General features: G+C 40.0%; 1 protein-coding gene across 11 annotated transcripts in view; it reads right to left on the bottom strand.

The window, feature by feature from the left end:
- The window catches only part of MCF2L2 (MCF.2 cell line derived transforming sequence-like 2), a 155,704-nt gene that overhangs the window by 89,060 nt on the left and 39,348 nt on the right, over positions 1-27,296 (bottom strand). For 9 of the 11 annotated variants that reach the window (XM_071752546.1, XM_071752554.1, XM_071752543.1 and 6 more), the window contains exons 3-13: positions 22,298-22,412; positions 15,512-15,602; positions 14,155-14,274; positions 11,187-11,303; positions 8,584-8,733; positions 7,725-7,849; positions 6,064-6,178; positions 5,265-5,384; positions 3,788-3,979; positions 2,834-3,025; positions 2,255-2,432 (exon numbers count right to left, since the gene is read on the bottom strand). In XM_071752546.1, coding sequence (XP_071608647.1) covers positions 2,255-2,432; positions 2,834-3,025; positions 3,788-3,979; positions 5,265-5,384; positions 6,064-6,178; positions 7,725-7,849; positions 8,584-8,733; positions 11,187-11,303; positions 14,155-14,274; positions 15,512-15,602; positions 22,298-22,412 — 1,515 coding nt within the window. The remainder of the gene's footprint in view (positions 1-2,254; positions 2,433-2,833; positions 3,026-3,787; positions 3,980-5,264; positions 5,385-6,063; positions 6,179-7,724; positions 7,850-8,583; positions 8,734-11,186; positions 11,304-14,154; positions 14,275-15,511; positions 15,603-22,297; positions 22,413-27,296) is intronic. The other 2 variants (XM_071752549.1, XM_071752544.1) reach the window with 1 other exon arrangement.

Below are 27,296 nucleotides of genomic sequence, written 5' to 3'. Positions count from 1 at the left end.
GCTTATATTATCTTTTACAGCTCTGTGGCTTATCCTACTGTGCCTGGCAGCCTATGGGCAATGCTAGCCTAAATATTTTCACTTGTGGACTTACTTCAATTCATTCCAGCTAAGGACTTTTCTTACAGAAATGCAGTCCACAAAAATGTAGTCAAATAATCAAAAATTATGCATTTGGTATTGAAACAAAGCAGAGACACTTCCTCATTAAGTGCCATTTCTTTCCTCTCAATATGTACAGGGACAAGTTTAGCTGTTAGCAGTATTCAAGCAGCTTCCACTGAGAGTAAACAGAGTTTTCCTTATCTAAGCTTGCCAAGAGTCACCAGAGACCATAAGGACATAGATTTAAGAAACTGTCACAGTCATTTCCCTGATGGAAATCTGCCCTTTCTCTCCTGTATGATATCAGCTCTACCTGTATGCATCTATGTGCACGTCCATGTAAAATTAAGTGTCTCACAGTTACAATATCAGAGTATTTAATGCCTGAGCCTTCATGTCTGTTAAGTTTTTTCTATTAGCACACTGAATTGGATCGAATTTTCCCTACTACTCCTTGTTTGGGAAATAGAGAGTCAGCAAGTAAAATGAAAACAGAATCTATTCTGCAACAAATGCAACTTTTTTGCCTTTCACAGACAGCCATTGCAATGCTTCTGCAGTATTGTTACATCTGCTGCCTCGGGACAAAATCCTTTCTTTCTGGTCTTCTACTTCTGTTTATCACACTTTATTGCCTTTGCTTGCCTTTGTATTGACACAGCCTAGGAACATAGTAGTTTCCTGTTGCCATATTCTATTTTGCAAGCTTTTAGAAATATTCAGGTGTGTCCTGGCTAACAAATAACAAGAGTCACAGTATCCGTTTCCAGAAGCTGTTCTTAGCCTCTTTCATGTTTCCAAGGTGGTGCTCAATAAATTCTCCCCATAAATAAACACTGATTCTTTTTTGATCCCGTGATTGTGAGGAAAGAGCACAGAGAAAAAGAGAAAAAAAAAAAAAAAAAAAAAAAAAAGTGGCTTCAAGAAGATTTTCACAGCCTCATTTGCAAGGCTTGGAATAGGACGCAGTGCCCCTTTTTCTATTCTCAGACACATTTCAGGCTCAGAATGTGCAACTGTCTGAATCACTGTTTATCTGTGCTTCAGTTTTCTTTCTGAAAAAAAAAAAAAGAGGTTTAAAATGCTTACCAGTGCTTGCCAAGTACTTTGGCATTCTGACAGAAAGGGCACTTGGGAAATTCAAAGTATAACTCTTTGCAGTTGACAACTGGATAATTCATTACACAGTATATGTAAATATTCATCTACTGTTCACAGGGGTTAAAGCAACCTTTTGAGCACCAGAATAAACTATAGGTAGTCCGGGACTTATTTCTTTGTACAGAGGCACTCTGGATCAATTTGTTGTGTGAATAAGAATTAAAACTTAGAGCACTGTCACTTATATATGAATGACTATTTTTTAAGATTCTACCTGTATCAAAAGTATAATTAAAAAAAAAAATTCTGCAAGAGCCCTAGAATGACAAGACAGAAGTTCAAGAAACACAAATATGGAAATTGCACACATAAACAGAAATGCAAGACCAGCTTTTAGCCTGAAGATTCAGTTTTAGTATAGGTTAAAGCCATTCTTAGACTGTACTGCCACTAGCAGGGACCAACTAGCTCTGACCAGCTGATCCTGTAACTTCATTTTTCTGCAGCTTCCTTTTCTTCAGCACTAGTGGCCACACAGCGAACAACCTGGTCAACTTTCAAGTTAGTAGTGCTGGTTTGAGAAAGTGATTTGCTATATGAGCAAAAATTGCACAAAGGAGTCAGTGTTGCTAATGAACCCTTAACCTTTGCAAATATCTGATTGAAATTTGTGGGACTGTGCCTCTTAAAAGCCAAATATTCACATTGCAGTACATGCAATGTAAAAAAGGTTTTCATGCTAACTTTATGTACTTGCAGTGACGAGTCTTCAATATTTGGGCCTTCAATAATTGGCAATATACAACATACTGAGGAAGAATACAGAAATGTACTTTGTAGATTAGACCTAGGAAAAGAAGGCTGAATTATTTTTTTTATTCACCTTTTTTTGTCTGTTTGTAGTGACAGATACTTCACATTAATTTTCAACAGATGAGCCTAGAATGCTGACACAGAATGTCATACACAAGTTTTCACCTTGACAAAAATTAATGACCATGTGGACAAACCATTGGAGTTTATCTGAAAGACACTGCTCATGGCCTACCTACTCCTGCTGGTCTGGTAATCTTTGGTGATGCTCGCTTTGGGGAAGATTCAGGATGTGGGGCAACAGGTTGTACTGGCCGGGTCTGTTTGGCTGCCAGCTTCTTCAGGCTTACTTGTCTCTTGTCAAACATTTCTTGTACATCTTCTAGTTTTTGTAGAATTCTTTGGGCATTGGCCTAGGCAAAGGAAAGGTAAACAACACATGGTGGTCAGTGATGGAGTAAGCAAATTAGGAAAGGATTTCTGTCACCCTAACTCAGAACAGAGCTGAAGATTGTACTGTGCTGCAGCCTAATGCAACACAGCCCATGCACTCTGCACAGATCTCTTTCCCTGAGTAAGACATAGTGACTTGTGCAGTCTTTCAAGCAACACTCTGAAGAAAATCACATGTTTTCCATGACTGCTCACCTGAGTAAAACTTATTGCCCCAAGTGCTTTCCTCTATGCCCTTTTGGTGTAGGGAAAGAGGAATATTTGAGCAGACTGAAGTATTTACTCCAATTCACTCTTGCATACAAGGCAATTGATAGTTTTGAAATTCTAAGTGATTACATGCACATCCAAGGGGTTTTACCTTTATTTCAGGGGTGAGGATCATGTCAAACTGATTGTAGAACTCCTTTGGGTTAGAGAGCTGGTGTTCCTTAGCTGTCATCAGGAACTTCTCAATTTCAACGAGTGCAGTTTCAGCTCCCTCTTGTGACTGGCACTTGTCCACAGCTTGGGAAGCTAAGAGGTAGATTCCAGCTTCACACCACTGGCTTGCCTTTAAAGAAAAAGGGGGCAAGAGACTCCATCAACAATGAAGTGTTGCTTCTGCTCCATAAAATACATGTTTGCCCTTACATGTCACTAAAGGGAATTAATCTTACTTCATAGCACCCAACAGTTCCTGTCCACAAGTCACCCCAGTAGAACAACAGCAAGTTCAGTTCTGTTCTCATGAGCTAGTTGGTCCAGTAGCATGTTAAATAATAATATGCTGAGCAAAAAGAAGTGGTACTGTGGGTTTTGCAAATCAAATGTCAGCTGTATTACCTCATTTTGATGTTCAGACACAGAATTATCCAAATACTGAAACAACTATTAGACCCATATTATCAACACCACACCCCCACGCCCCCTCCCCCATAAAACTTCTTAGGCATTAAAAACTCAGTTAAAAATACTCCAAAACAGATTTTTATTGTAAAATTTTGATAATTCTTATATTAGATGACACTGGAATAGCAAGCAGACATTCTCAAAGCATTTAGGTTGCTATTTTAGATAAATCAGGGAAAGTGAAAACAACTGAACAAATTTAGGCTGAGCTCTATTTTTGCTTAGTTTTATTTTCTACTTTATGTCATTTTAAGACTATAATTATGGGAAGCTACTGCTCCAATTTTTATAATAACAGTTTTTGAATGAAATGGGGAAAAAAGGAATAAACACCTTTTCTCTTCATCGAAATTACCTGGGCTCATAAAAACATTCATTTGCAGTATAGCATTACCAGGGCTGCTAGCTGAGAAGGTTCACTCACCTTGTCTATCTGTTTATGTAGCTCAAGAGACTTCCCCAAAATATCATACTTTTTCTTGGTCTCATTGGTAAAGTCATCACAAACACGCCTGAGTTCAACACACTTTGGTCTAATGGAGTCAACTGCATAATGGTTATTTTGGATGAGCTGTTCTCCATGGAGAGCTAGAGACTGGGCCTTCTCCAAAGGTTTCTGTGAAATTAATGGGAAAAAATCCGAAGTTAGATCTTAAAATGATATTCATAATACAAACAGTCTATCCCTGCATCCCTGCCATAGCCTGGAGGTAAAGGTTTGGGATATTAATATAGCTGATACGTCTTATTTTATACTAACATTGAAGATGAACTTAATTGTCAGTGTATTTATTGAAACACAAGAGATTCCATCGTAACAACAGGGAACAATATTTACTGTGAGACTGACTGACCACTGGAACAAGTTGTCCAGAATGGTTGTGGAGTCTCCATCCTTGAAGATAATAAAAACACATATGGACAACCTGCCCTCCTGGGCAACCTGCTCTAGGTGGCCCAGCCTGAGCAGGGGCACTGAACAAGATGACCTCCAGAGGATCTTTCCATCCTTAATTACTCTGTAACACGTGTGATTCTGTGAGTGTATGCCTTCTTTCTAACATTCATTATAAAGTTTCTTTTTTACTGCAAAGTTCTCAATTAAAAAAAAAAACAATTTTTCAGTCAGTAGTTGCAAGGTTTATCGTGCTTTAGCTTATTCTTCCAAGATATATTCTGGAAAACTCTTTAGGTGCAACTGAGCACAATTTGTAAACTTTATCACAAGAGATTGAGATTTTTGATGGCAAACAGGAACAGAGCTCAAACCAATGTGATGTGGACAATGGAAGGAAAATACATGTTACTGTAACTCTTATTTCTCTAGGCTTCTGCAGAAGAGCTGTGCAAAGATCACAATATTTCTAAATTATAACCCTATTCTTAAAAAAGGTGATCATCATATTTTCCATTTGTGCATGTGAATGCATCATTCTCTGTTTCAATTTACTCAGTTGTTCCCCACTTTCTGATAATGCTAAATGTTATGTAGACTCACAGCTGACCTACTGATGGAATTAGAAAATCCAGATGTCTGGAAAAGAAAGATATTTATAGAAAGGCAAGGGTATTCCTTAAACTGCTGTGAATCTTAGTAAAATGGTCTTAAAAAATATCTGGCCAAGGTAACCTGTTAAATATTCAGAGCCTTTCCGATTCCAAAGTTGGACCAACCATGCCCTGTACTGAAATACCAATTTTTGAACTGGATTCTAGTTTTCCAAGTAAAAAACTGGAACTACTGGATCTGAACAATCCTGGCTTCTGGAATTTAGGAACTGAGTTTTGCGATTTAACATAATGACTAGTGAGAAGAGAGTCAGTGTGATGCAATAACAGTGTCAGAGAAGTATCTAGAAGATCATGTCTATAGCAGCTGGAGTACTATATTGAGTGCAAACCTGTCCTTTCTCTTCCAGTTGTTTCTGTTCCCTTAAGAGGTGCTCTACTCGAGTCACAGTGTCTCCAATGTCAGCAAAACCTGCTTGTGCTTCCATGAGATTATCCAGTGCCAGTTTTACCTAACAAACAGCAAAAAAAAAAAACCATAAAACAAGCAAATAAATAATCAGAAAAACTCACCCCAAAGCGCATCACAAGTTACTAATAAAATTATGACAAACCTATGGCTTCTAAACATTCATCTACATCATTTAGATGAGTCTGCATCTCAAGTTTAGTCTTTCAGCTCATTCCAAAATGGAAAAGCCAAAGAATAAAGCAACAATCAACTATTATTCAAAGAGCTGCCCCTGCTTCTTATTATTTATTTAGGCACACACAGTTTTGAAGACCTGCAACTCCAGAGTCTATACTGCTCCAGAACCTATATTACTCCAGACTCTGGGCTGACAGTTCAGCTCTCTGAACTATATTACATTGCTTCTGGTGGGACTGGGAACTTACTGTCACAGGAGTGGTATTGGTAATGTAACACACAAATGCAAAATGATTTATCAAGAAGCTGTCATTTCACATTTTGGCCTAGCAGGCTTGCAGCTTGCTCACTGTGCCTTATTCAAATGTTGCAAAATATTCAATGCCAGTCAAGAATTTTATTTTTGAATATCCATTTCCTATTTTATAATGAAGGGCTTCTTTCCCAGCCTCAGTTTTTTGGATTGCCAGTATACTTTAAGTATGGGTAAAATTTCACCTTCTTTACAAGGGAAGACCAGACAGAATGGAACAATTAAATACCTCTCTAAAATCATGTTCAAAGTGTCGAAGCTGCAGGCATTGTTCTAGTTTTAGGTGATGCTTGGTCCAAAATTGATCAAAAGCCTTTTCTGTTTCATCCAACTGAGCTAACAACCTGTTAAGAAATCAGAATGGAAATAATTTTATTCTCTCTTATAGTTCATTTCCTTTAAGTTACACCAACGGATGGCAGAAAGTAGAGCAGGGAGATGGTGGGGAGCCTATGCCCATGCAAGAAGGCTCTGTGTCAACTTTCCCTTAAATCAAAGAGAATGAAACTTGCAGTGAGACAGAAGTGTGACTATTCCATGCATCCACTGTGGCAGCTGCAGTCCTGCCTCCTGGCCTGCAACAGGCATGCAGCTGGCATGCTGCACTGGCAGCCAAAGGCAGCTGTCTCTCCCTAGCTTCCACCCAATTCTTCAAAAATTATTCACTCCAGGCTAATGCAGATTGGGTATGGTGCAATTATTCTTTTAAGGAGTGTTTAAAGCTGAATAGGCATGGACTACTTTAAAGAAATAGAAGGAAATTCTAAAGAAACAGGCAAGGACTGAATAATTTCTCTCAGTCCATTCAAAACAATAGACTAGAAACTCATAATACCTCCCATGGACATTGTTTCACTTTGTGTACATTACAACACATTTATTCACAAAGAAATTTGTGTCATATGTCTTGAATAAAATGTCTGACACCAGCCTAGTGAGTCATTCTCACAGTCTCTGAATGATCTATTAATTATATTTCAAAGTAGAGATGCTTAAACAGAAAAATATTAAAAGGAAGTCATCTCTGAATATCCTGTATTTCACTAGATCAGCACTCTTTGGGTAGGCAGAGGACAAGGCTTGAGCTCCTACAAGCCCAGTGAGTGCCGGAATCATCAAATTTTTGGGCAAACACCAATAGTTCTCTCCTATTCCTCTCAAAACCAAAATTCTGTTTTCAATCTATCCCTGAAAAACGTGTTTTTAATTGAAGCTAGTTTAGGAATTCAAGATGAATTGGCACATTTCTTTGGGATGAATGTTTAAAAGATTTTAAAGTATTCAGTGAAAAATAGCAGCTCAGCTGTACTTTTGGCAGCTTTGTTCCCAATGAATGCAGATGCACCGAAACACCAGCATGACATTTCTCTTTCTGCTGCGTCACATGGCACAGCAGAAGTTTCTACACAGTGACTAAAAGTTGTATGGAAATAGCTAGCATTGTAGGAAAGAATAGGGATTTCTCTTTGCAGCTGTGAAGTGCAATGTTTTAGAGTATAATTATCATCTGTTCCTCCCCCAGCATTTCCACAGACATGCACAATCACATATCCTCTCATTTCACATAGATTCAGCTGCCACTTTCTAACCAGGCATAAAAGTTTGGAGGATGCACATGTTACGAGGCAAGTAAGTCCCACATTAACTCTTCAGCCAGTTTTGGTCCAACCAAAAATTACCAAGAAATTCAAGGCTTGTTTGGGCTTGCCTTGACAGTTTAATCAAGTACCTCCCTCAGAGCTATTCCCTTCTCTGAGTTACCTGTCCAATAAATCCTGAAGAGCTGAACTACTAGGAATTTACAACATGCATATTTAAATAATGTAAATTATACTTGTATTTCTTAGGAATAAATTAGCAACTTGGGCAAGGTAATGTAGTTTCACTGACCTTTCTACTGTTGCCACATTTTCCAGTTCATCTGGACTGAGTTTGCTGTTGGCACTTCGGGTGACTGGTTCCCTAATGCATGTCAGCAGGGTGGCCCCCTGCTTCACAGCTAGTTTCAGCTCATCCTGAGGAAAAAAAAAATCCAAACAAATTGTATGTGCTTATTCTCACATCTCTTAGATGGACAGCTTCTTAATGCTAAAGGAGGACACTTTTATAGGTATTTAATACTTGGAAAAAAATCTAAATGCTTACCAAAGGTGGCATGCCTTCCTAGAAATACAGAGACAACATCTGTTCACTTTGAATAGTAGATATATTTCTACTTGAACAGTAGGTATATTTTTCAAAACAGGAATAGCATATAACTTCTTAGCAGACTGCACGTCTGGCCAGACCTAAAGTGTTTGCTGACAGCAGCAGTGTTTGCTTCTGAGCTCTAAAAAGCTAAACTTGCCCCAACATTATTTTTTTATTATTATTTTTTTAAAAAACCAACCTGACAGTCATTATCTAGTTGGATTGCTCTTTCAGTTGGCTTATCCTCACAGGTGTTCTCTACATCTGCTCCAGTGCGAGTTCATCCTTTCTGATGAACTCTTCATCAAGAACCCATGCTAATTCCAGATGTGATCCCATCAAACCCTCATACAGTAGAAGTCACATTTCCCTTTTCTACCATTTCTGAAGATGTAAAAATGTCTTCTTTTCACAGTTGAATCAAATTGACCTCCTGAACCCAGGCTTCTCTCCGTTTTAGTAGTTTTCAGACAATAAGCTCCCAAATGATGGCAGAAAATTTTGTTACGCTAAGAAATCTTATATTACATTGATGGAGCTGTCATGAGACAACATTCACCTTCAGCTTGCAGTGGTGGTCAGTGTGTGCAGACAGGAGCTCCTCTGTGCACTGTACATCATTGGGAAGTTCAGTCTCTGCTAGGTCTGTTCCAAAGGTCTGTAGCATCTGGGCTATAGTTTTCACTGTCATTGCAAAGTTTTCAATAGCCTGGCAAAGCAAGAATATAAAGTCACAGGATGGTTATTTACTCTTAACCCTTCAACAATGCTTAGTCCTTCAGGCACACTGCTGCAAGTATTACACCTTTATAAAATTGGCCATATTGCCCCTTTTGGGTGGATATGCTTAAAGTTACAAATTAAATCCCACGTCACAAATTATCTTTTCACAGGCCTACAAATATTATAATCTCCATGAACTCCCAGAGTTTGACAGATACACTGAAACCACAGAGGACATCAGCTTCAAAGGCACTGGAACTTACCTGCCTATGCTTGCTGGGAAGTTCTGCTCTGTTTAAAATTTTAATTAAAACCTTATTTGAGTTGAGGAGACTCCAGAAGTATATAGGGCACAGCAGTACACTCAGCAGCAATCGATCTTCCCTCTAACTTCCGAAAATGTCTCCTCCATCCTTCCTATCTTTAGTAGGTGCACTCCTGTCTCTTCCTACTATCTGTTCAAATTATTACACAGACGTAAGAATAGCATACAGCAAATACACTGGAGCACTCCTGTTTCTTAATCACTTGCGTGCACCAACACAAAATTTGTCAGAAATCTGTGGTTTTACTGAAGAAAGGAGAAGTGAGGAAAGCTTAAAAATAATATTGCATTCCCAGAGTATGATATATTGTTTAGACTTGTGAGATGCGATTAAAACATTTGTATTTAGTAGCAAGTAACTGCATGGGATGTTTTTCATGATCATACCCCAGTTTGGGGGGGACTGCCTTGTCCTGCATAGCTCTTTATTCTTTACTCTTTTTGATCTAAATAGTTTGAGTCAGTCAACAGCACTAGGGATCCTCTTACACCAAGTCAAGCACTACATAGTTTTGCAAGTTCCATTCCCCTCTCCATCAATGACAGGAATTCCTCATTTGCAACCATGACAATTCAGATTATACTGTGTTCTCAGTGAAAAACAAACATGCAAAAATTCAGAGAGAATCACAGAATCATAGAATTGCTCAGGTTGGAAAAGACTTTCAAGACCATCGAGTCCAGCCTCATCCTAACCCTATTACCCTATTCCTGATGACCCAATTACTTTCCACACATGTGATCTGAAACATGGCCTAGATGAGGCAACACTACCAGAGTTAATAGTCTTCTTCACTTTTTTCCCCCATAAATTCATGCCTGCTTTCAACATAAGCAGTACAGACCCATATATATGCTCTGGCTTAGTGTATAGCAGCTGCTATTCTCAGCACTGAAACTACTGGACTAAAGACAGCTGAAATGTCTCACTTCTGGGTGCAGCACAGATGGAGCCATCCACCAAAGGCCTTTCATTAAAAGCTAAGATTTTATTCTGTGTGCAAGAAGGCTCATGGACCCCAAGCCATTCAGGATAAGAAAGCAGTTACAGGAAGCAATGGAGGGAAATTGCTGTGTCACTACAAAAGTTTAAATCTGTTCCAGGAAAAAAAGCACTGGCAGAGAATGGTAAGAGAATACAGTAGCTCAACAAAACTGAAAGTGTCACTGTTTCACGGTGCCGTGGAGTCTGACTCTTCCCCAGTGACAGCTTCATATCCAGCAGAGAATCCTTGGCTGACTGCATCAAGCACCATCAAGTCATTCAAATGGAAGCTCTAGCATACCAGTCTTGCAAGTAGGGCCAGAGATGCAAAGATTTCTTACAAGGAAATCAGTTAATTTTCCAGAATCATGACAGAACTTTGCCCATTTTTGCTTTAATGGGATGAGATAATATTTTGCCTGATAACGTGCCACAGTTTGGCATAATTTTTTTGTAGACTGTCACCTTTTCTGGGTGCCATCGTGAATTCTTTACATTGTTTTGAAGCAGTGACTGGGGTGTGTCAACCAACTCAAAAAGGGAACAATCAATCAAGCCTGTAACAAGTTTCCTCAAAGACAACAGACAAAAAAGGTTTTCTGTATTCCCATTATTACTAACTGCTCTTCAGTTACTCAAAATAAGACCCAGCTTACATAGCTGGGTACATAGCACAGAAATGAAATAGGAAAATAAAATCCAGTGTCTTGAGCATTTTTCACCTCTTTAAAACATGGACATAATTAATTATTAATCTGAGAATCCTGACCTTTGATGCAATACACTACTATAGCATATGTTAAACTTCAACCATGACTGGAAGGCCTATGAATGTCATAAATTATTCAAAAGCTAAGGATGTACATAAAGGCCTTGCTACATAAGAATACTGTGACACTATTAGGACCCAGTGCAGTTCAACAGTGAGACACAGATTACTGCTTCTGTTACAAACTTTTGGAGAATTTGCCTTTCTATACTTGAGTCATGCATTTCCTCTTTCCATGATTCCCTAGCAGAATTTGTAGGCTGAAATGAAGCTGGAGAGTTACTACTTAATGGTTGGTCTACATCAGTCATCAGAACAATTCTGCTTGTAGACACATTTAAGAACAGCACCAGCACTCACAGTTCGGTGATGTATCCACTGACTGTGGCCATACTCCAGGGTTCCTCCCAGCTCCCGGGTCAGCTGGCTTTTGTCAATATAGCCATGGAGATCAGAGACAGAATTTAACATGATGATCTGAAACAAATCCAAGCACAATGGACTGAGAGAAATAATGAGTCCTTTCAATCATTGTCCCTAGGAACTGGGTTTGCCCAGGCTGCAGCTCCACCATAGGCAATAAGTTCTCATTATGTATTTGCTCATGCATAGCCACAGTTTATCTCCATTAGGTTTTGCCTTCTCAGTATCTACATGGCCATTCTTCAGCCAACAATAATTTGACATGAACTTGCTCCTCTCTAGGCTGAAGATACAGTAATTTTTCATATGCATCAAGAGCAAAAGTATTGAATTTATAATGTTCAAACTTCCATCAAATACCTTCTGTATTTTCTAGATAACTGTTCTTTATGGAGAATGGAGGAGCAGGCAAGTTAAACAGTTTCCTCAACATCAGGCACTTGATCTAGGGAAGTGTTGAAATTAAATAACTGAGAATAAGATTTTCCTTTCAGTTGCATCATATATATGGCACTGTATCACCACTGAGTTCACTGGCATTATTCCATTTTAAACCATGATGAAAGGGAAAGGAGAGACAAATATATTTCAGCAATAGAAAAACAAGATGTTGAGCACAAATGACTGGACATTAGAGTCTTAGACTTCAATATATTAGATGAACCCTAGTGTACTTCTATGTTTCTGTATCTTGCTCCTGGGTAATGATTTTTAATCAAATAACAATCCCAATAGAGATTTGCCTCTGGAAATTTTATTAATGACATTCATATGACATTAAGTCATATAAATCCTGCATTTCCTTATTGTGTCTGGTTTATTATTTCAGGCTCCACTTGATCTTCTGGCTTCTACCCAATTCAGTGTTGATTTAACCCAACTAATCTATTTTACTGAACATATTTGCACTCTGATAGCTCAGATAAACACTTAAACAAACGTTTCCTTAACAAATTAACACTGTATTCCTGAAACCCCTTTTGAATGCTCATGTTCTGCCCCTGACTCACTTATAGTTGTGATGGGAAGTGCAACCCATCCGTGGCCCAGTTATGTCACTCATGCTCTCACAGTGCCAAATGCACAACATGAACAACCAACCTGCAAACAATTTAGAGGATGAAGTTGGTATTAAATATAGGTGCTGATACTTAATTCCTTGAGTAAGGATATCTCCCATGGGACAAGAACTCTCTGGCCCTGTTCTTATGCTTGGCATATAAAATGATATTTTCACTGGAGACAAATAGATGTTGTTCTCAGCAACCTGGGCATGCTCAGATGATCTTTATTGGAGGAGAAGCCAACACAGCTGAAAGGCCTCTCCAGAGAGCATGGAAGACCCCAGGAATTTTGCACACCTTTAGTACAACCCTGAGAAACTTACAATAGGCTGTATATACAACAGGCAGGTTGTCAGAAGATATCTGGGCAGAAGGCAGGCAGATTTAGTAGCAAAGCATATGATGCCTTAGGTTTTGTAAGACTACAAAGGGCTCTGTGGACACACTGAAGGTGGTTCAAAATTCATATCCTCCAAGAAGACCCAAAACCAAAAGAATATTTTTATTTTCCTGCCTGTAGGAAAGCTAAGTTATTGTTTAATACTTAATGCAGTGCTTGACCCCAGCCTAGAATTCACCTCTCTTCCAGCTTCCATAGTTTCAAGTTGAATTTGAATTGCAGCAGTGGCATCAAATAAACTGCTAAAAGTACAGAAGATGCTGCATTGCTGGAAAATGCCATTCCTTGATGAAGCTGTCTCTTCCTGGGCTGCAGTTGCTGGTCCAACAGTTACTATGGTAACTTAAGGCTTATTAAATACAGGAACATCCATTTTTCAAAGTGAAATAAAATGAAAAGATTTTGGTTCGTAATAAAATATACTTTTTTACATCAATGGGCCTTTTAATTACCCAAAAGCCACCTTTGCCAAACTACAGACAGTCTTACAATTTAATCTACAGTAACTGAATGAATATTCATGTTTCCTTTTCTGTATGCATTGTAATAAATAAGCTTCTGTCTTTTGCCTCTTCAGAAGCACAAAGTGTCTTAAACACCTGAACTTCAAACTTAGGTACTGACAGAGCTACAGTTCACTGGAGGAGAGCCCTAGGTTGTTTGCAAAATGATATAAAACCACAAGCAAAATCCAAAGTAATCATATGAAATCACTCCAGTAAAGTCATTGTGGAACACTATAACACTGTTCCGGGGTGAAATACCATTAATCATCATCATTCAAGTTATATAAATAAACACTTTGAAACCACGTGCAAACATGCAGCTAGGAACAACTCCTGAAAGAGTTTTCAAATAATTTAAAACTTAAACTCTAAGGATTTATAACCTGCTTCAAATTATATTCTCATCAACCCATAGCATATGCCAAGTGCACATGGAAAGAAGTAAAAAAAAATAATCTTGAAGGCTTAAGAATCATGAAAGGCATTAAGAATACTCAGTGCTATGCAAGCATTTATGAGGGGCACTGTCAGATTGTCAGCAGTCCCATGGATAATATGTAAAATAGTGCAGAATTCAGCCCTAGCTTTTCACTGCTCTGTAGTCTTAAGTAATTATGTTTGTCACCAGAGTGAGATATTCTTCTGTCTGCATCAGGGGAACAGCTCCACTGAGTTAAGATGTCAATATTTAAAAACCTAGGTCACATTTTATATCTACACCAACCTTCCATATGGGAACATGCCCATTAAATGCCATGAAGCATCCACTCTTTGGCATTGCTATTACATACACCATACAGACCCAGATCAAAGTCCCCAGTCACTACGTGCAATTAGATCTCAGTTACTGGGTAATGAGTAATTGCTGACACCAAGGAACTGCAGACAAGGGAGATAAAGAAAGCACATGGACAAAATAATAATTGCATGCTTACCGGTACCTTCATTTTAAAGTCATCTCGATAGAGTTTGATGCCAATGTCAGCGATTGCCCTTTGGATAAAGCGGGAAGGTCGCAGGACAAACACCAGCTGCAGGTTTCCTGGAAATGCTCCCTAAAAGAAATACAGAACTATTAGAAAGCATACCTTTGCCCTATAGGAAGGCCAGGGGAATTTTCAGTCAAGTATTTACTAAAGGAGACAAAGCAGGTACGATTTGCTGAACCTTATTCACTCCAGCTGCTGGTGATATTAGCTGGTCTATTCAGCACATGCCCATTGTCCCAGCCTCCAAAGCCAAGGAAGAGACCAGCCCATGGATGTTACTGCCCAGCCATACATTGCTTTCTGATATGGATTTATCACAGAGCTATAAAGTTTCTGTGCTAGTGTTTTCATCCCCCATATTTGAAGCACACCAACCCCCTTTGTGCTACCACACCATCAGTTTTCTAATTTTTTTAGGTTGCAGGTACTAGGGGGCAAAACTGTCTACCCATGTTGGACTTGCTGAACGAACCTGGTAGCACAGATATATTCCCCAGGTTGACCTACCTTCTCACTCTGGAAAGATTTTTTAAATCTTTTTAACCTCACATATTTTTCTACACACACAAGCACTCAACACATCCATCAAACATGGCCCTGTCTACAACACCCAGCCCACATCTTTCACTGCACTTCTCTGAGCTCATCGAGCATAAAAAAAGAACAATTTCTAGAAGAGAGCAGCTTAGAAGAACTGAGAATGAAAAGCAAATCTTTCTAAATTCCTTGAAGGAACTCCTTGATGCATGCCTTGGTCATCCATCCATTCTACAACTCTGTATATTATAATCACTTCTTTCTCACACAGCACATGTTACTGGTAATAGCTGCATAAAATCAGTATCATTAGTACTGAAGATCAGTGCTTAAATCTGACTTTTGCACATGAGGTATAATGAGCTATTAAGAGCATTAAGACCTTCTGACGGAGATCACTTACTACCAACCAAACACAAAGCCCTCTGCATCTGTTTCTTTCATAAGCAGACCACGTCATCACTCCTCAGTGCACAGAAGGGTACTGCTGTTATACTCTTCTAGGAACAAACTTCAATTTCCTAGAATTTACATTGCACTCAGCCCAGCAAATAAAGAATTTGTCCCAATTCAGCAGCAAAAAAGGCTGTGTAATTTGTTAGTGCCTCTTCCTCTCTCTCATATTTAACACACACGAGCTTCAGGGCAGGAGAGAATCTGCATCCACAAACAGAAAACAGAAGCTAAAAATTAGCTGTATCCTGTGCTGAAGGTTCATCAGATAATTTTATTTTCTAGAAGATAAATTTAAAAAGCAAGCACTTACTGCTATCCGTGTCAAGGATGCCTTCACTGCACTCCATTTGTCCCGTCGTCTGTCTATGATGATAATGAATCCGATGCTGGCAGCCTCCAGACTGCAAAACAGAAGAAATAGGTATGTTGAGTTACCTGGAGATACTCCTGCTCCAAGGAAATGTGCTGCAGCAAAACACAGCCTCTGTTAGATCACTCTCTAAGCCTGTTATGAAAACACAACATACAGTGGAAAGGATGAATATTTGGCAGAAATTCACATGAAAACAAAAGCCAAAAAATTCTCCCTTTCCAGGGTAAGATTATCAGTGTACACAAAACATGAATATTTTAGCTGCTAAATTTTGCAGTTGGTTTGCTACTCTGCTGCCAAACCTACATGATTTTAATAGTTCAAGATGAGGAATTACACTGTGTTGTATCACAGGCAAAACCCTCAGATCTTTTTATCTCCTCAAAATAATTCAAGTTATTGGACACCCCACTTCAGTCTGCATTCTCCAAGTACACTGATATCTGACAGGAGCACTTAGCTCCAGGGAGTCAGTATTTCCCTGGCGTCACCACCTTGCCATGTACACAATGCCACAAGAATTCTGACAGACAAAGCAGGAACTGAAGGGTTACATCTTGCCAAGCACAGCCTGGTTCTAGGGTTGCAAGTCATTTAAAACTGTCCTTTGAACATATTGGCTAGAATAACAGTTACTGTTCCTTCTCCATACTTTTCAAGGAGGATCTATGGGGCACAGACTTGGTGCTCCATACCTCATAAATATCCCATCTTCACTCTCTCTCATTGCAATCTCATTTTGGTGTGCAGGGTCTCAGTGAGACTCATCTAATCTCTCCCTTCAAAGAATGATTCCACTGACCCCTGGGGAACACCACTTGTGACCGGCCACCAACTGAATTTCACTCCATTCACCACAAAGATCACAACTCTTGATCTTCAAGAAATTGTATAAAAATATCTCCTTCATCCCTTTTACATTGTTCCTGCAAGAAGGATCTCAGGAACACCATTGTCATGGATTATTTTGTGCAAACTCATATCAATAATCCACTGAAGAGCACCAACAATACTAATATTGATCTTCTGATGCAGTTCTGCAGAATCAAGAACAGCAACTTGGAAACCAAAGTGTTGTGCAAATTTGGGATGTCATGCAAGTGTTCCTAGTAGTTCATCATGCTGGTACTAGGAAAACTAACTGACTTTCCTACTTCATTTTTTTTTAATGTTCACTCTAGATGTTAAAGAAAAAAGGCTCAGAGGAAAGCAGCACAGAAATTGTGTGCACTGCAGATTGTTACACAATGGGTGTGAGAAAGTAAATACAAAAGTCTTAAACTGGGAACTTCTTAAAATACAAAAAAAATCTGCATTGATTTTATCAAACTGATTCTTCTGGAAACTAGAAGCCCCAGATCCTCCACTTAATACAACCACAAAAGACAAAAAGCCTCTGAGAAGCTGTCAGAGAAACACTTTAAAAATCAGATGTGGATAGCACCCAGTTCCTTGGGCTAGGGAAAAGGAGACCATCCGGTCAACACTGACTGCTGTCTGACCACACAGACAACAGAAAATTGACTTGTTCAAGACAAGATCAGACTCGTTTACAAACACTTGAAAAAACTCCTACCTGCTCTCCTCCGGCTCAGGCAGAAAAGAAGTTTTTAAACATTTGATAATGTCAATACAAACAGTTGTCACAATCTCAAAAAAAACCATCTCAGCAGCCTTTCTGGCCTCTTGTTAGAGCACAGACTCGAGCATGCTCTGGCCCTGTATGGGTAGAGGCAAGATCTTCTAGTCACAGTTCCTCAAATGACCAGAGAAACGAGTGATCACAAAATGCATTGTCCCACTTAGGTCTCTTTGCTCTTGCTGGGAACAGGATTTGATCCAAATATCTTGTTATCCGGAACAAATACAGAAAATGCTTGTTATGACTAATTATTCCGAGAGAATAGTGTTACCATTCAGTATCCATGTTGCTTACAGTGTGTTATTGAAACTGGATTATAGTTTAGAACAAAGTTATTAGTAATAAAGTAAGATGCGAAGGGGGAAATTACACCAATGCAATTCTTCTTTCAACGCTTACATGCTTAGATGGCTTTTCCTTTTATGTATTTTTGACAGCCATGTTAATTTTTGATAACCATATTAAAGCAGCAGGAAAATTGGAATGTTAGAGGACATTTTGAATCAAGTGGATCACCAAAAATATGGCCTCTACTTCAAAGAAACAGAGAATATAAACCACAATCAGCATTCTGTTTTCAGTTCAGACTCATGCAACCAATATGTAGCTGCTGAATATCTCTGACAATAATCAGAGATATAGAATCAGGTTCAAATCTGATACTGTTCCATTGAAAGCAGTAATTTATAACATCGAAGTAGGTGTGTTAGCTGAAGTTAACAAAAAGCTGATGTTAATCTAAAGAAATATAACATACAACTAATATCAGGCTAATAAAAATAAGAAGAATCTGTTATTCACAAAATTCATGATGTAGCATAACCACAAGTAACTATATCCATAAGCACCATGTTCACAGAAGCTGACTGCACATAGAAATTACCTTGTTTTGCCTATCTACCTGCTTTGAGAAACTGATTAAAGGTTTTCTAAAAGGAGTATACACAGACGATTGGAGGTGTGTAAGCATTTAGAATCAGACCCTTATAATTGCACCTTGGTGAGCAAACTGCAAGGGAAGTAACTGACAAGACAGCATCTGCCAAAAGCAACAAGTACAACTGTGAGTTAAACAAACACAAAAAGATTTGTGCCAAGTAAAACTTGTCTCTGTTCCTCAGAACTAACTCTTTAGTTGTTTTATAAAATCACTCAAAAAGGGATCTTTGCTATTTTTCCAAGTCCATGTCCATGATTGAGAAGTTAATTTTTTCAGATTTTCTTCTTCCTGGGGATTTCTAACAGCATGAAAGCATCAGATGCAGCCCAAAATGAAGTTCATAGATAATAGGAACAAGAGCTTATGAAGCACAGATAGAGAAAAGAAAACGCAACAGAGAAGCAGCAAAGGAGTTTTCTCATTAAATTAGGCAAATTAAATAGGTACTTATGTGACTTGTCTTTAAATATGAGAACAGAATAAGGAAGAGTAAAATACCACTTTGCATGCAGTCTAACTAAGATGAGGTGCTACTTGTAGCTCTCTCCCTCCAAGATCAACTGCAGGTGGCTGGCAAAGACAAAACCTGCCAAGCAGCCATTCCTGGCACAGGCAGCTGAGGGGGAAGGCACATGACAGAATACTTCATTACACAGTGCAGGTACAATCCTAAGCTGTGGAAGAGCATGAAGAACAAGCCAAGGTATGAGATCTGTTTGGGTAAAATGAGAAGGTGGCCATTAAGCAAACAATTCAGATACATATTGCAGTACAAATAATTCACAACATTGAACTTATTACCTTGTCTGAGATGAAATAGGTAAAAACAAACAAACAAACAACAAACACACAAAACCAACTAAACAAAACGTTAAACTTAAGGAGGAAAAGAGTGGAGAGAACTAATGAAAAAAAAACATGTTGCTAAAAAGCAAAGCAGCTGAGCAGATTTCAGAATGTGTGAGAGATTATCTGTGTCACTCAGAATCACTGGCAGACTGTGCAAAGGCAAGCAGCAAAGAAGCCTTTCAGATATACACCTCTGCAGAATATACACCTCTGTAGATCCTGGATGCTGTGAGTTGATGGATGCAACATGACAAGGCTCTAGACAAGAGAGGTACCTTTGGACAACAGAAAATTCAAAATGGGGCTGTGACCCTGATGGAAAGCTAGGCCTCCCCTTTCTGCAATGTTACTACTTGCTTTTTTCACCTTGATGTTCAGGATGGTATCAGTTGTCTTCACTGAGATAAGCCAATAGTATTTGTACGTTTGGTCTTTCCTTTGGGTTGGGTTTTTTTACTAAACAGGACTGATTTAAGACCTAAATTTATCCAGGGAAACAGAGAATGTCAGGAGGTGATCCTATTTCAGTCAACACATTGAAAGGAAAGGCCATACCAAGGTCTGAATGTCATTTGGCTCTAAGGGATGCACACAGGCAAACAGCCCGGCCAGGGTAGCAGCACCAGGGCAAGTGGATGTACAGCTGAAAAATACCCATTGTGTGCACGTCCAGAGGAGAGGAGTTTAAAACAAACACACACATACTGTCAATGTTTTCTCTGTCTGTTCTGTAAAGCCTCTACCCTCTTTATGGGAATGCATTGGGGTTTCTCCAGTTCTCTGAAAAGAGGGATTCTAAGACAATCCTGCAGAGCAGATAAACATCAAGCTTACCTCCAAATCAGATTCTGGCATATTTGTCTAGATTCTACAGATGTCTGGCATGGAGTTTTATTTTCCCTGAATGAAATGTGTGCAATCAGTAGAGCTGTTCCATCCTCAGCTCTGAATTCAGGCCTTGAACACTGACTTGAGGAGGACAGGGTATGTCAAATTTCCTGACCTCTTTTGGAAAGTAAGGGTGTCTGTTCAAGTAGCCAGCCTTTGTCAATTGTAGGAGAAGGGAATTCTGGACATGGAATAAAGCAAGTAAAAAAGGGCTTTCTGAAGCTATATATTGTAAGTGCATAGTGGCATGCCTGTGCACACACTGTGTTACCCAGTGATTGTGGATGTGTATGTATGCATGTGTATCTTTGGTGGAGGGAACACTCTCACAAGCTGGTGTTGAACCAGAGAGAAAACTAATTAGATTGCAGAAGTCTCACTGGGCTGACCTTCCATTCTGGAGAGTAGTTCACGTTGTAAAGCCCAGAAGTGCAAGGTCTTCATACAGCCCACCCCAAAATACTGTGGTGTGCCACAGTGGGTAAAGTGAATTTGCCAAGCAGTGTCAAAGGCAAGTATATACTTGTGCATCTGAGTAACAACACTTGCTGATTCTCTTTGTCTTTTCACTGTTTTGTCATATGGGTACACTAAACATTATTCCTGAGGGACTTATAAAGTTACAAACTCACTGAATGATGCCATCTGCAAATAAGAGATCTTATTCCCCACAACTAGCAAGAAACTTATGCTACAAGGATACACTGAAGAAGACACTACAGCAGACAGATATTCTCTATGTGCCTGAGAAATTATGCTGATTTCTCCAGTTAACTGAGCTATGAACAAGGAAGTATTGTGAACTCCTTTTCAAACTGTACTTCATCTTATCTGATCCATGGCCATTCTCTTTGTAAATCCACAAGTTAAAGATCATTCTCTTTGTCACTTTGATAGATACTACAGAGAGGCTCACTGAAATTTGTGTTGAATAGGTGACTATTCAGTTCGATTTAAACTGCCTGTTCAAGGTCAGCCACAGACTGGGATTTGAACCCACATTTTCTGCATACCAGCAGGCTGGTTTGACTCGGGTTTAATCAAAGATCACACAGTTGGGATGTGAGTTTTCCAGGGAGACTGCCTTTCTCAAGTCACTATTTGAAACTTGCCACCTTTCACGTAGATGGGGAGAGATGAAGATATTGATTTCCAAGAGGAAGACTGAGTGCCAAGCTTTGGTTGTGGGATTTATGGCATAATTGTATGAACTATGATCTTAATGTGGCATAAATGGGGGGACTGTTAGGGTGCAGCAAAGTTTTGTTAACCTGCAGTTGGCTGATCTGTGCACAGAGTCTCTCACACATCTCAGAGCAGTAAATGAACCACATTTGTTACTTTCATCAGCACTACAGTACTATACATTTTATGCATATTACGTTATGACAGTGCTCGTGGACGTGTAATTTCACTGCTAGTAGTCCTTTTAATTTTAATTCTCAAGGAAGAGAAAAGCAGAAGCAAAGTGAGAAGGACAATATTTCTCTTGGTATGTGCTTTCAAATCCCAGCATTAAGGAATATGTGGATTTCTTCAGCCAGAGTTAGCATCTGAGCCACTGTGTTCAGCTGCCATTGATGGAGCAATCCTTCATGAACTGGCTTTTGAATTCGTCTGTAGTTCTGGCTGTCACACAGGTTGAAGAAGCATGAAGCATTTCTGTCTATCATGTTAACAGTTTCACACGATAGTTCCCAAAAATAATACCAAATACTAAAAACTGGCAAATTAGTTATGTGTTTCTCTAGCGTTGTTTTATTAACCCTTAAATGGTCATCCTTTCAATCCTGAAACCAATGAAGAGAGAGGTAACAGAGTTTCTCCTGGCAGAACAAAGGCCCTACAGAGAAGAGTGAAACAATGAAGCTGTTAAATTCACAGTGTGTGGTTTCTCTCAGCTTGCTTTGGCAACTTGGTACAGGGAATAGATGTAGGTGGAGCTGGGAAAACTCATACTCAAACTTGAAGGAGGCACGTTTTCCCCCTCATCATCCTCTAAGCACCTTTATACAAAAGACCACAGGAAATAATAAATCCATGCTGTGCTTCTAATTAGGAGACAGGATCAGGGGACTGAAAAATACTAAGGTCTCTTTTTGGATAAACAAAAAGTAATTCAGCAGCTCTGCTTTGGCACATTTCCTCAGAGTAGTGGAAGTGAGTTTGCTTCACTCTTCTTGCAGGCAAACAAAACATCCTAGCTGCAGAGTAATCTCCCAATAAACAAAGCTTTTTTGCTCCATACAAATGATGTTTCCTAGGGCCTACTGTACATATAAAAATTTAATACTGACTGGATGGATGCAAAGTCATTGATACATCCTGGTAGGACCACTACAAGCAGTGGGCTACTAAGGAGTCAAAGCTCTGCAGGAAATCAGATATTTTTGCTTAGCCTCACCTGGGAATGCTGGTTAGATACGTGACCACATTCAGAAAATCTTCATCGGGTATGTCACTGAATCCTGCAAATTCTGGAAAGGTTATAATGGGTGCCCCATCCTTCCCTCTTCCTCCTGCAAAAGAGTTTGTAGTGATTAGGGGGTAATAATTTGCCTTTGTACAGACTGGTTAGTACTCAAATGAGGAACACTGGCACATTTCTCATTGAAAAGCACCCAGATTCAATGCACATGTGGTCTGCTTCTTATTTAATATTATAACTCACCATAGTTACATTAACCTCAGTTTACTCGAGCTGAGATTCTCACCTCTGTTGTTTATTCTCAGCTTTTTAATGAACCTTCTGCATAATTCTGATTAAGGACATTCTTTGTTTCATTTCCAAACAATTCCTTGCAATAATACTGCAGCATTTCCCTGTGTATAGGTACAGCACTCTCCAATTCCCTCTAGACAGGAAAGGAAATGAAGTAATAGAACGTACAAGCTTTGAATATATACATACAACCCACAACACAGGCCTAGGACCAATCCAGTCCTTTCTGTAACAGAAAAAGACCTGTTCAAAATACATAGGGTATTCAAATCCATAAGTTTTGCTCATCTTGGTTTTTTTTTTTCATCACACCTCCATTACATGTGACAGGAAGGTCATAAGCTGCAAGGTCAAGAAGAGTCCCGATCTGAGGAGCTCCACAGATCCAAACGGCAGCATCCTGCCTCTGGCAGAGCTGCCCCTTATATCCCAGCAGCTTTTACAGTTCTGACAACACTCAGCTCTAGGAGATGACGTAGTAGACAGGACAAACCCTATTTGCTTGCAGGACCAATCCTAACTTGTTTCTTCTAATAAATCTAGTGTCACTCAAACCACACAGAAGATGTTAACAGGAGTTCTACCAACTTTGACTCAGAGCCAAGAGCAGACTAATGAGGCAGTAGCATGTAAAGGAATATAACAAAGCTCTTGTTATAGGTACCTTGCTGCTTAGTGCTGCTTAGGGCATTAAGACATGCTTTGCCCCCTAGCCTCTCCTTCCTCTGCAATCTCCAAGTCCATTTTTTGCATTAGGCTCATGAACTCTCTACAAATCTGATACTGAGCCTAGTCCTGCAGCACACAGTTCTCCCAGTCATTTATCATCCACATAATATTCTTGTTCAAGGAATAGTTTCCCCTTAGTGAAGGGGAAGCTGCAGGAGGGAGACAGATATTTTCCTCCTTAAGAAAAATATCCAGTAAACTGTCCCATCAAGAAAGTGAGAAGAAAAACAGACTAAGGGAAAAAATAAGCCCTCATTCCTCAAAAGTGCCCTCTATATCCCCACAAAGGAACCCTGTTTCCAGGCTGCTCCCATAGACCATTGCCTTTCCCTGCTGATAACCACAGCTGAATACACAAGCCAGTTTCTCCCTCTCTTGTTTTGATGGTTGTTGCACAACATTGCTCCAGTAGCTCCAGTAATTCATAGTTATTTCTGTTTAGAATGGTCAGCCTTTTCTAGTCTTGATTGTGCTTCTGCCCAACCCTCCCAGACTCAGTTGTATTATTTGAAGTCCTTTATGTGCTCTCCAGCCATGGAGATCTGGGACACTGAGGAACACAGTGTTTGCATAAAGTGGAAGTCAGAGCTCTAGAAAATAGGAACTTTGATCAAGGAGGTGGCTTTATCAAGACTCTGCCTTTTTCCCTTATCTTCCTTTCAGAAGGTTGATGATTGCTTTAGTTACTGAAAATTACTAAGTTATATTAGACCATCCAGTAAACTCACCCTGTTTAGGGAAAAACAAACAAACAAAACCAAAAACCAAACCAAACAAAAAAACCCAGTCCTACAGAGATTCAGAAGGCTTTCAGACAAAATGCAAAGCAGGAATACTGTCACTCACACTGCACTGGACTTCGAATACTGAGTGGAACCATCACCTCCACACTGACCTCCACATTGTCCTTGGGATTAGGGCCAAATGCTGATGCATCTGCAGTCAGCAGTGACCCAGAATACGCTGACAGGCATATTTAATCAGACTTTGCTCAGACTGCTGTACTCTAGAAACCAGGTACTCCAACCAATTGGAACCCAGTGAGGTCGTATTGTTACAGATTCTTAGTGACATCTTCTGGACACAAACAGTAATGGCCAGGAAAATGAAATGGGAAGTCTGCTCCTGTCTCTTCTTCCATTTGGTGCTTACCAAAGTATTTCATATTTTGTATTTCTTAATTCACATGGTTTCTGGGCACCCCATTTTCACAGTCACATATTTCAGATAGGTGAAAATACTGAATTAGGGAGATATAGTAACATGTAATATTTTGGTTTGAAGACAAGAAAAAGATTTCCCTGGTTCTCCTCCTTCAACACCCAATAGTTTACCTGCATTTATACTCAGACAATTTTCATATCGCACTTCTTATGCTCCTGTTGACCAGGATCTCTGTGCCCTTTTTATCTTCTCTTTCTCTTGCATCTACATTCCAACATATGCTCTTCTTTTCCAGTTTTCTTTTCCCAAAGTTACATGAGGCAGGCTGATGATGCACTGTATGTATGCAGATGTGTATTTTTGTCACAGGACCTTTCCATACAAAAAGTAATCCAAGGAATCAATGTCCACTGGCAAGAAATCCAGAAGGACACTCAGGAGCATTCTCAGACTTGAACTAAGAACCAAGAGCTCCACACTTTCTTAACACCTCTTGGTCTCCATCTCATCCTCCAAGGTGGAAGTAGCCCTTACTGCTGCAATCAAACCAGAACTCTCAAAAGGTTCATGAATACAGCTATATTTTGGACAAGTTAAAACCAAACTAAAAAAACCAAACCCTCAGTTCTTGCTCTACCATGAAATTAGGGTGAAGTATGAGGGAGTTTTATGAACAGAAATCAGAAAGTAATATGCCCATATCTGAACCTTGAGTTACAAGGTTATTTGGGTTACAAAGGAAAATGATTCGTATCCCTTTATCAAGCAAGGTAACAAGAGTGGATATTAGGGGATATAAGGGAAGCTCCTTGTACACCAAGAGTGTCTGGAAAACTCTGTCCTCTGGATGAGAGAGCAATTCCATACATCTAAATGTCAATGCCTTTTTTTTCCTGACACTAAGCCAAGATTTGCTGCAGTATGCAAATTTCTGCAGAATGTGAATTGGCAAGCTGTGGCCCTTTTTTTCTGGGCCATCAACCTTGCTTTCTAGGGAGCTGCCTCTACATTTCTTCCAGTCCTTGAAATACTTTACCGGCTATACAATGTCTTCAAAGGGCAGAGACCACAAACTAAAAACCAAGAGGGAGAGTCTGCAGTCAGTTCCACAGACACAAGGACTGAGTGCACGGAATTTGGCCCCAAGGACTTTCTGTATACAATTCTTGTGCTTGCTGGGACCATGCATAAAGCCCTCATGCTCCTGGGCATCACTTGTGAAAAGAGTGTAATTGCTGACCAGAAAATTTTACCATCCATTGTCAAGTAAGGTGGGCAGGGACAGGACAGACTCCAGCAGCCAACATAGAAGGCTGAAAGAAAAAAAAAAATTGTCCTCAAGAAAAAAAAAGATATTTTAAGTAGAAAGTGAGAATAGAGAATGGAGACAGAAGATCTGAGCAGAGTGAGCCACAGGAACACAGCACAACGCTGGGAGTTAGGTTACAGCTGCAGCAGGTTTGCTGTGTTCAACAGCAGTGTCTGTACAGGAAAATAAAAGGGCTGAAGGACTGACTGCCGGGAGCAAAGGAGCTCGGTGAAAAGCCAGAGCAACACGGGGCATGAGGTTAGCTAAAAAGCTCCACGGGAGACGTGAACAACAACTTCAGTTTAGGGCAGTCAGGAGGAGAAACAAAGACAAACTCAAAAATAGACATTAGGAGGAGCACAGCCATGCCTGGCAGCCGTCCCCGTGCTATGCTCAGGCATCTGTTTTGCAGTCTTGCAGCTCCTCCAGGCACCATTAGATGCCACTCTGCAAGCAACCCGGCAGCCACCTCCAACACCTTCTGGCAGATTCAAATGCTTGGTGACATTCCAGGGAAAGAGCAGCTGGGGGCAGTGGTGGTTGCAGGCAGCAACCTCAAGAGCTGGAGGTTGAGCTGGTGGTTAAGCTGGTGTGGGGGCTCATGGCTATCCTCTGGCTGAACTAACACCTAACACTGCCTCAGAGGAGCCAGGCCATCTCTGGCAGTCTCCTGTGGGTCACTGCTCATCAGTCAGACAGACTCCAGGCTGCTCTGTCCCAGTTTTGCCTGCAGAGGAAACTCAGACTTTGTCTACCATCTCCTCATGCAAACATGAGCTCCCCTCCCACACAGCACCTGCAAAAGCAACACATGCTGCCACCTTCATTCAGCTCCATCAATTTCCTTCAAGAGAATCCTCTCCACCTTTGCAGATTGCAATCTGCCAGAGGTGCAAACTCAGCAGCTTCAAGCTCACAAGGCAGACAACATCAGCAGGAGATAGAGGAGCAGAGGGCTCAACTGCCTGGAAAATGGCAAGACTTAATAGGAAAAGATTACAGTCAGCTTGACCTGCTGCTCAGAATGACAACATTACTCTCCTCCTCTCCTGGGTGGGCACTTCTCTTATTTTTCACCCCAGCTTCTTGCTGAACTTTCCTCTTCTCTTGTGGCCCAAGTGCAAAGGGACAGGAGGAACCTGAGCAGCAGGACAGAAGTAGTGTGGAAAGGAAAGAAAAGTAGGAGAGATGGTGCACAAGCTGCTTCAGGGTAGTACAAGGCAGGGTAATATGGCCATCACTCACTCTTATGTGCGTCAGTTTCCCAACTCCAGGACACAAAGCAGAATTCCTGGTTGCTCCTATTAGATAGATTTTCCAGCTGCCAGTGCAGCCTGGATGGCTGTTGCAGTGAAGATGGGCCCGAATTCAGCAATGGCAACAAAGCAGCTGAGGTATTTGGGGAAGGATTATGCATGAGGCAGATGGGATATGGCAGCAGGGAAAATTTAATTTTTCTTCACAGTGTTAAGGGTGCGA

Source organism: Heliangelus exortis, chromosome 9 (genome assembly GCF_036169615.1).
Source record: "Heliangelus exortis chromosome 9, bHelExo1.hap1, whole genome shotgun sequence".
In the NCBI taxonomy this organism is placed as follows: Eukaryota; Metazoa; Chordata; class Aves; order Apodiformes; family Trochilidae; genus Heliangelus; species Heliangelus exortis.
This window is presented reverse-complemented; position numbering and strand designations above follow the sequence as displayed.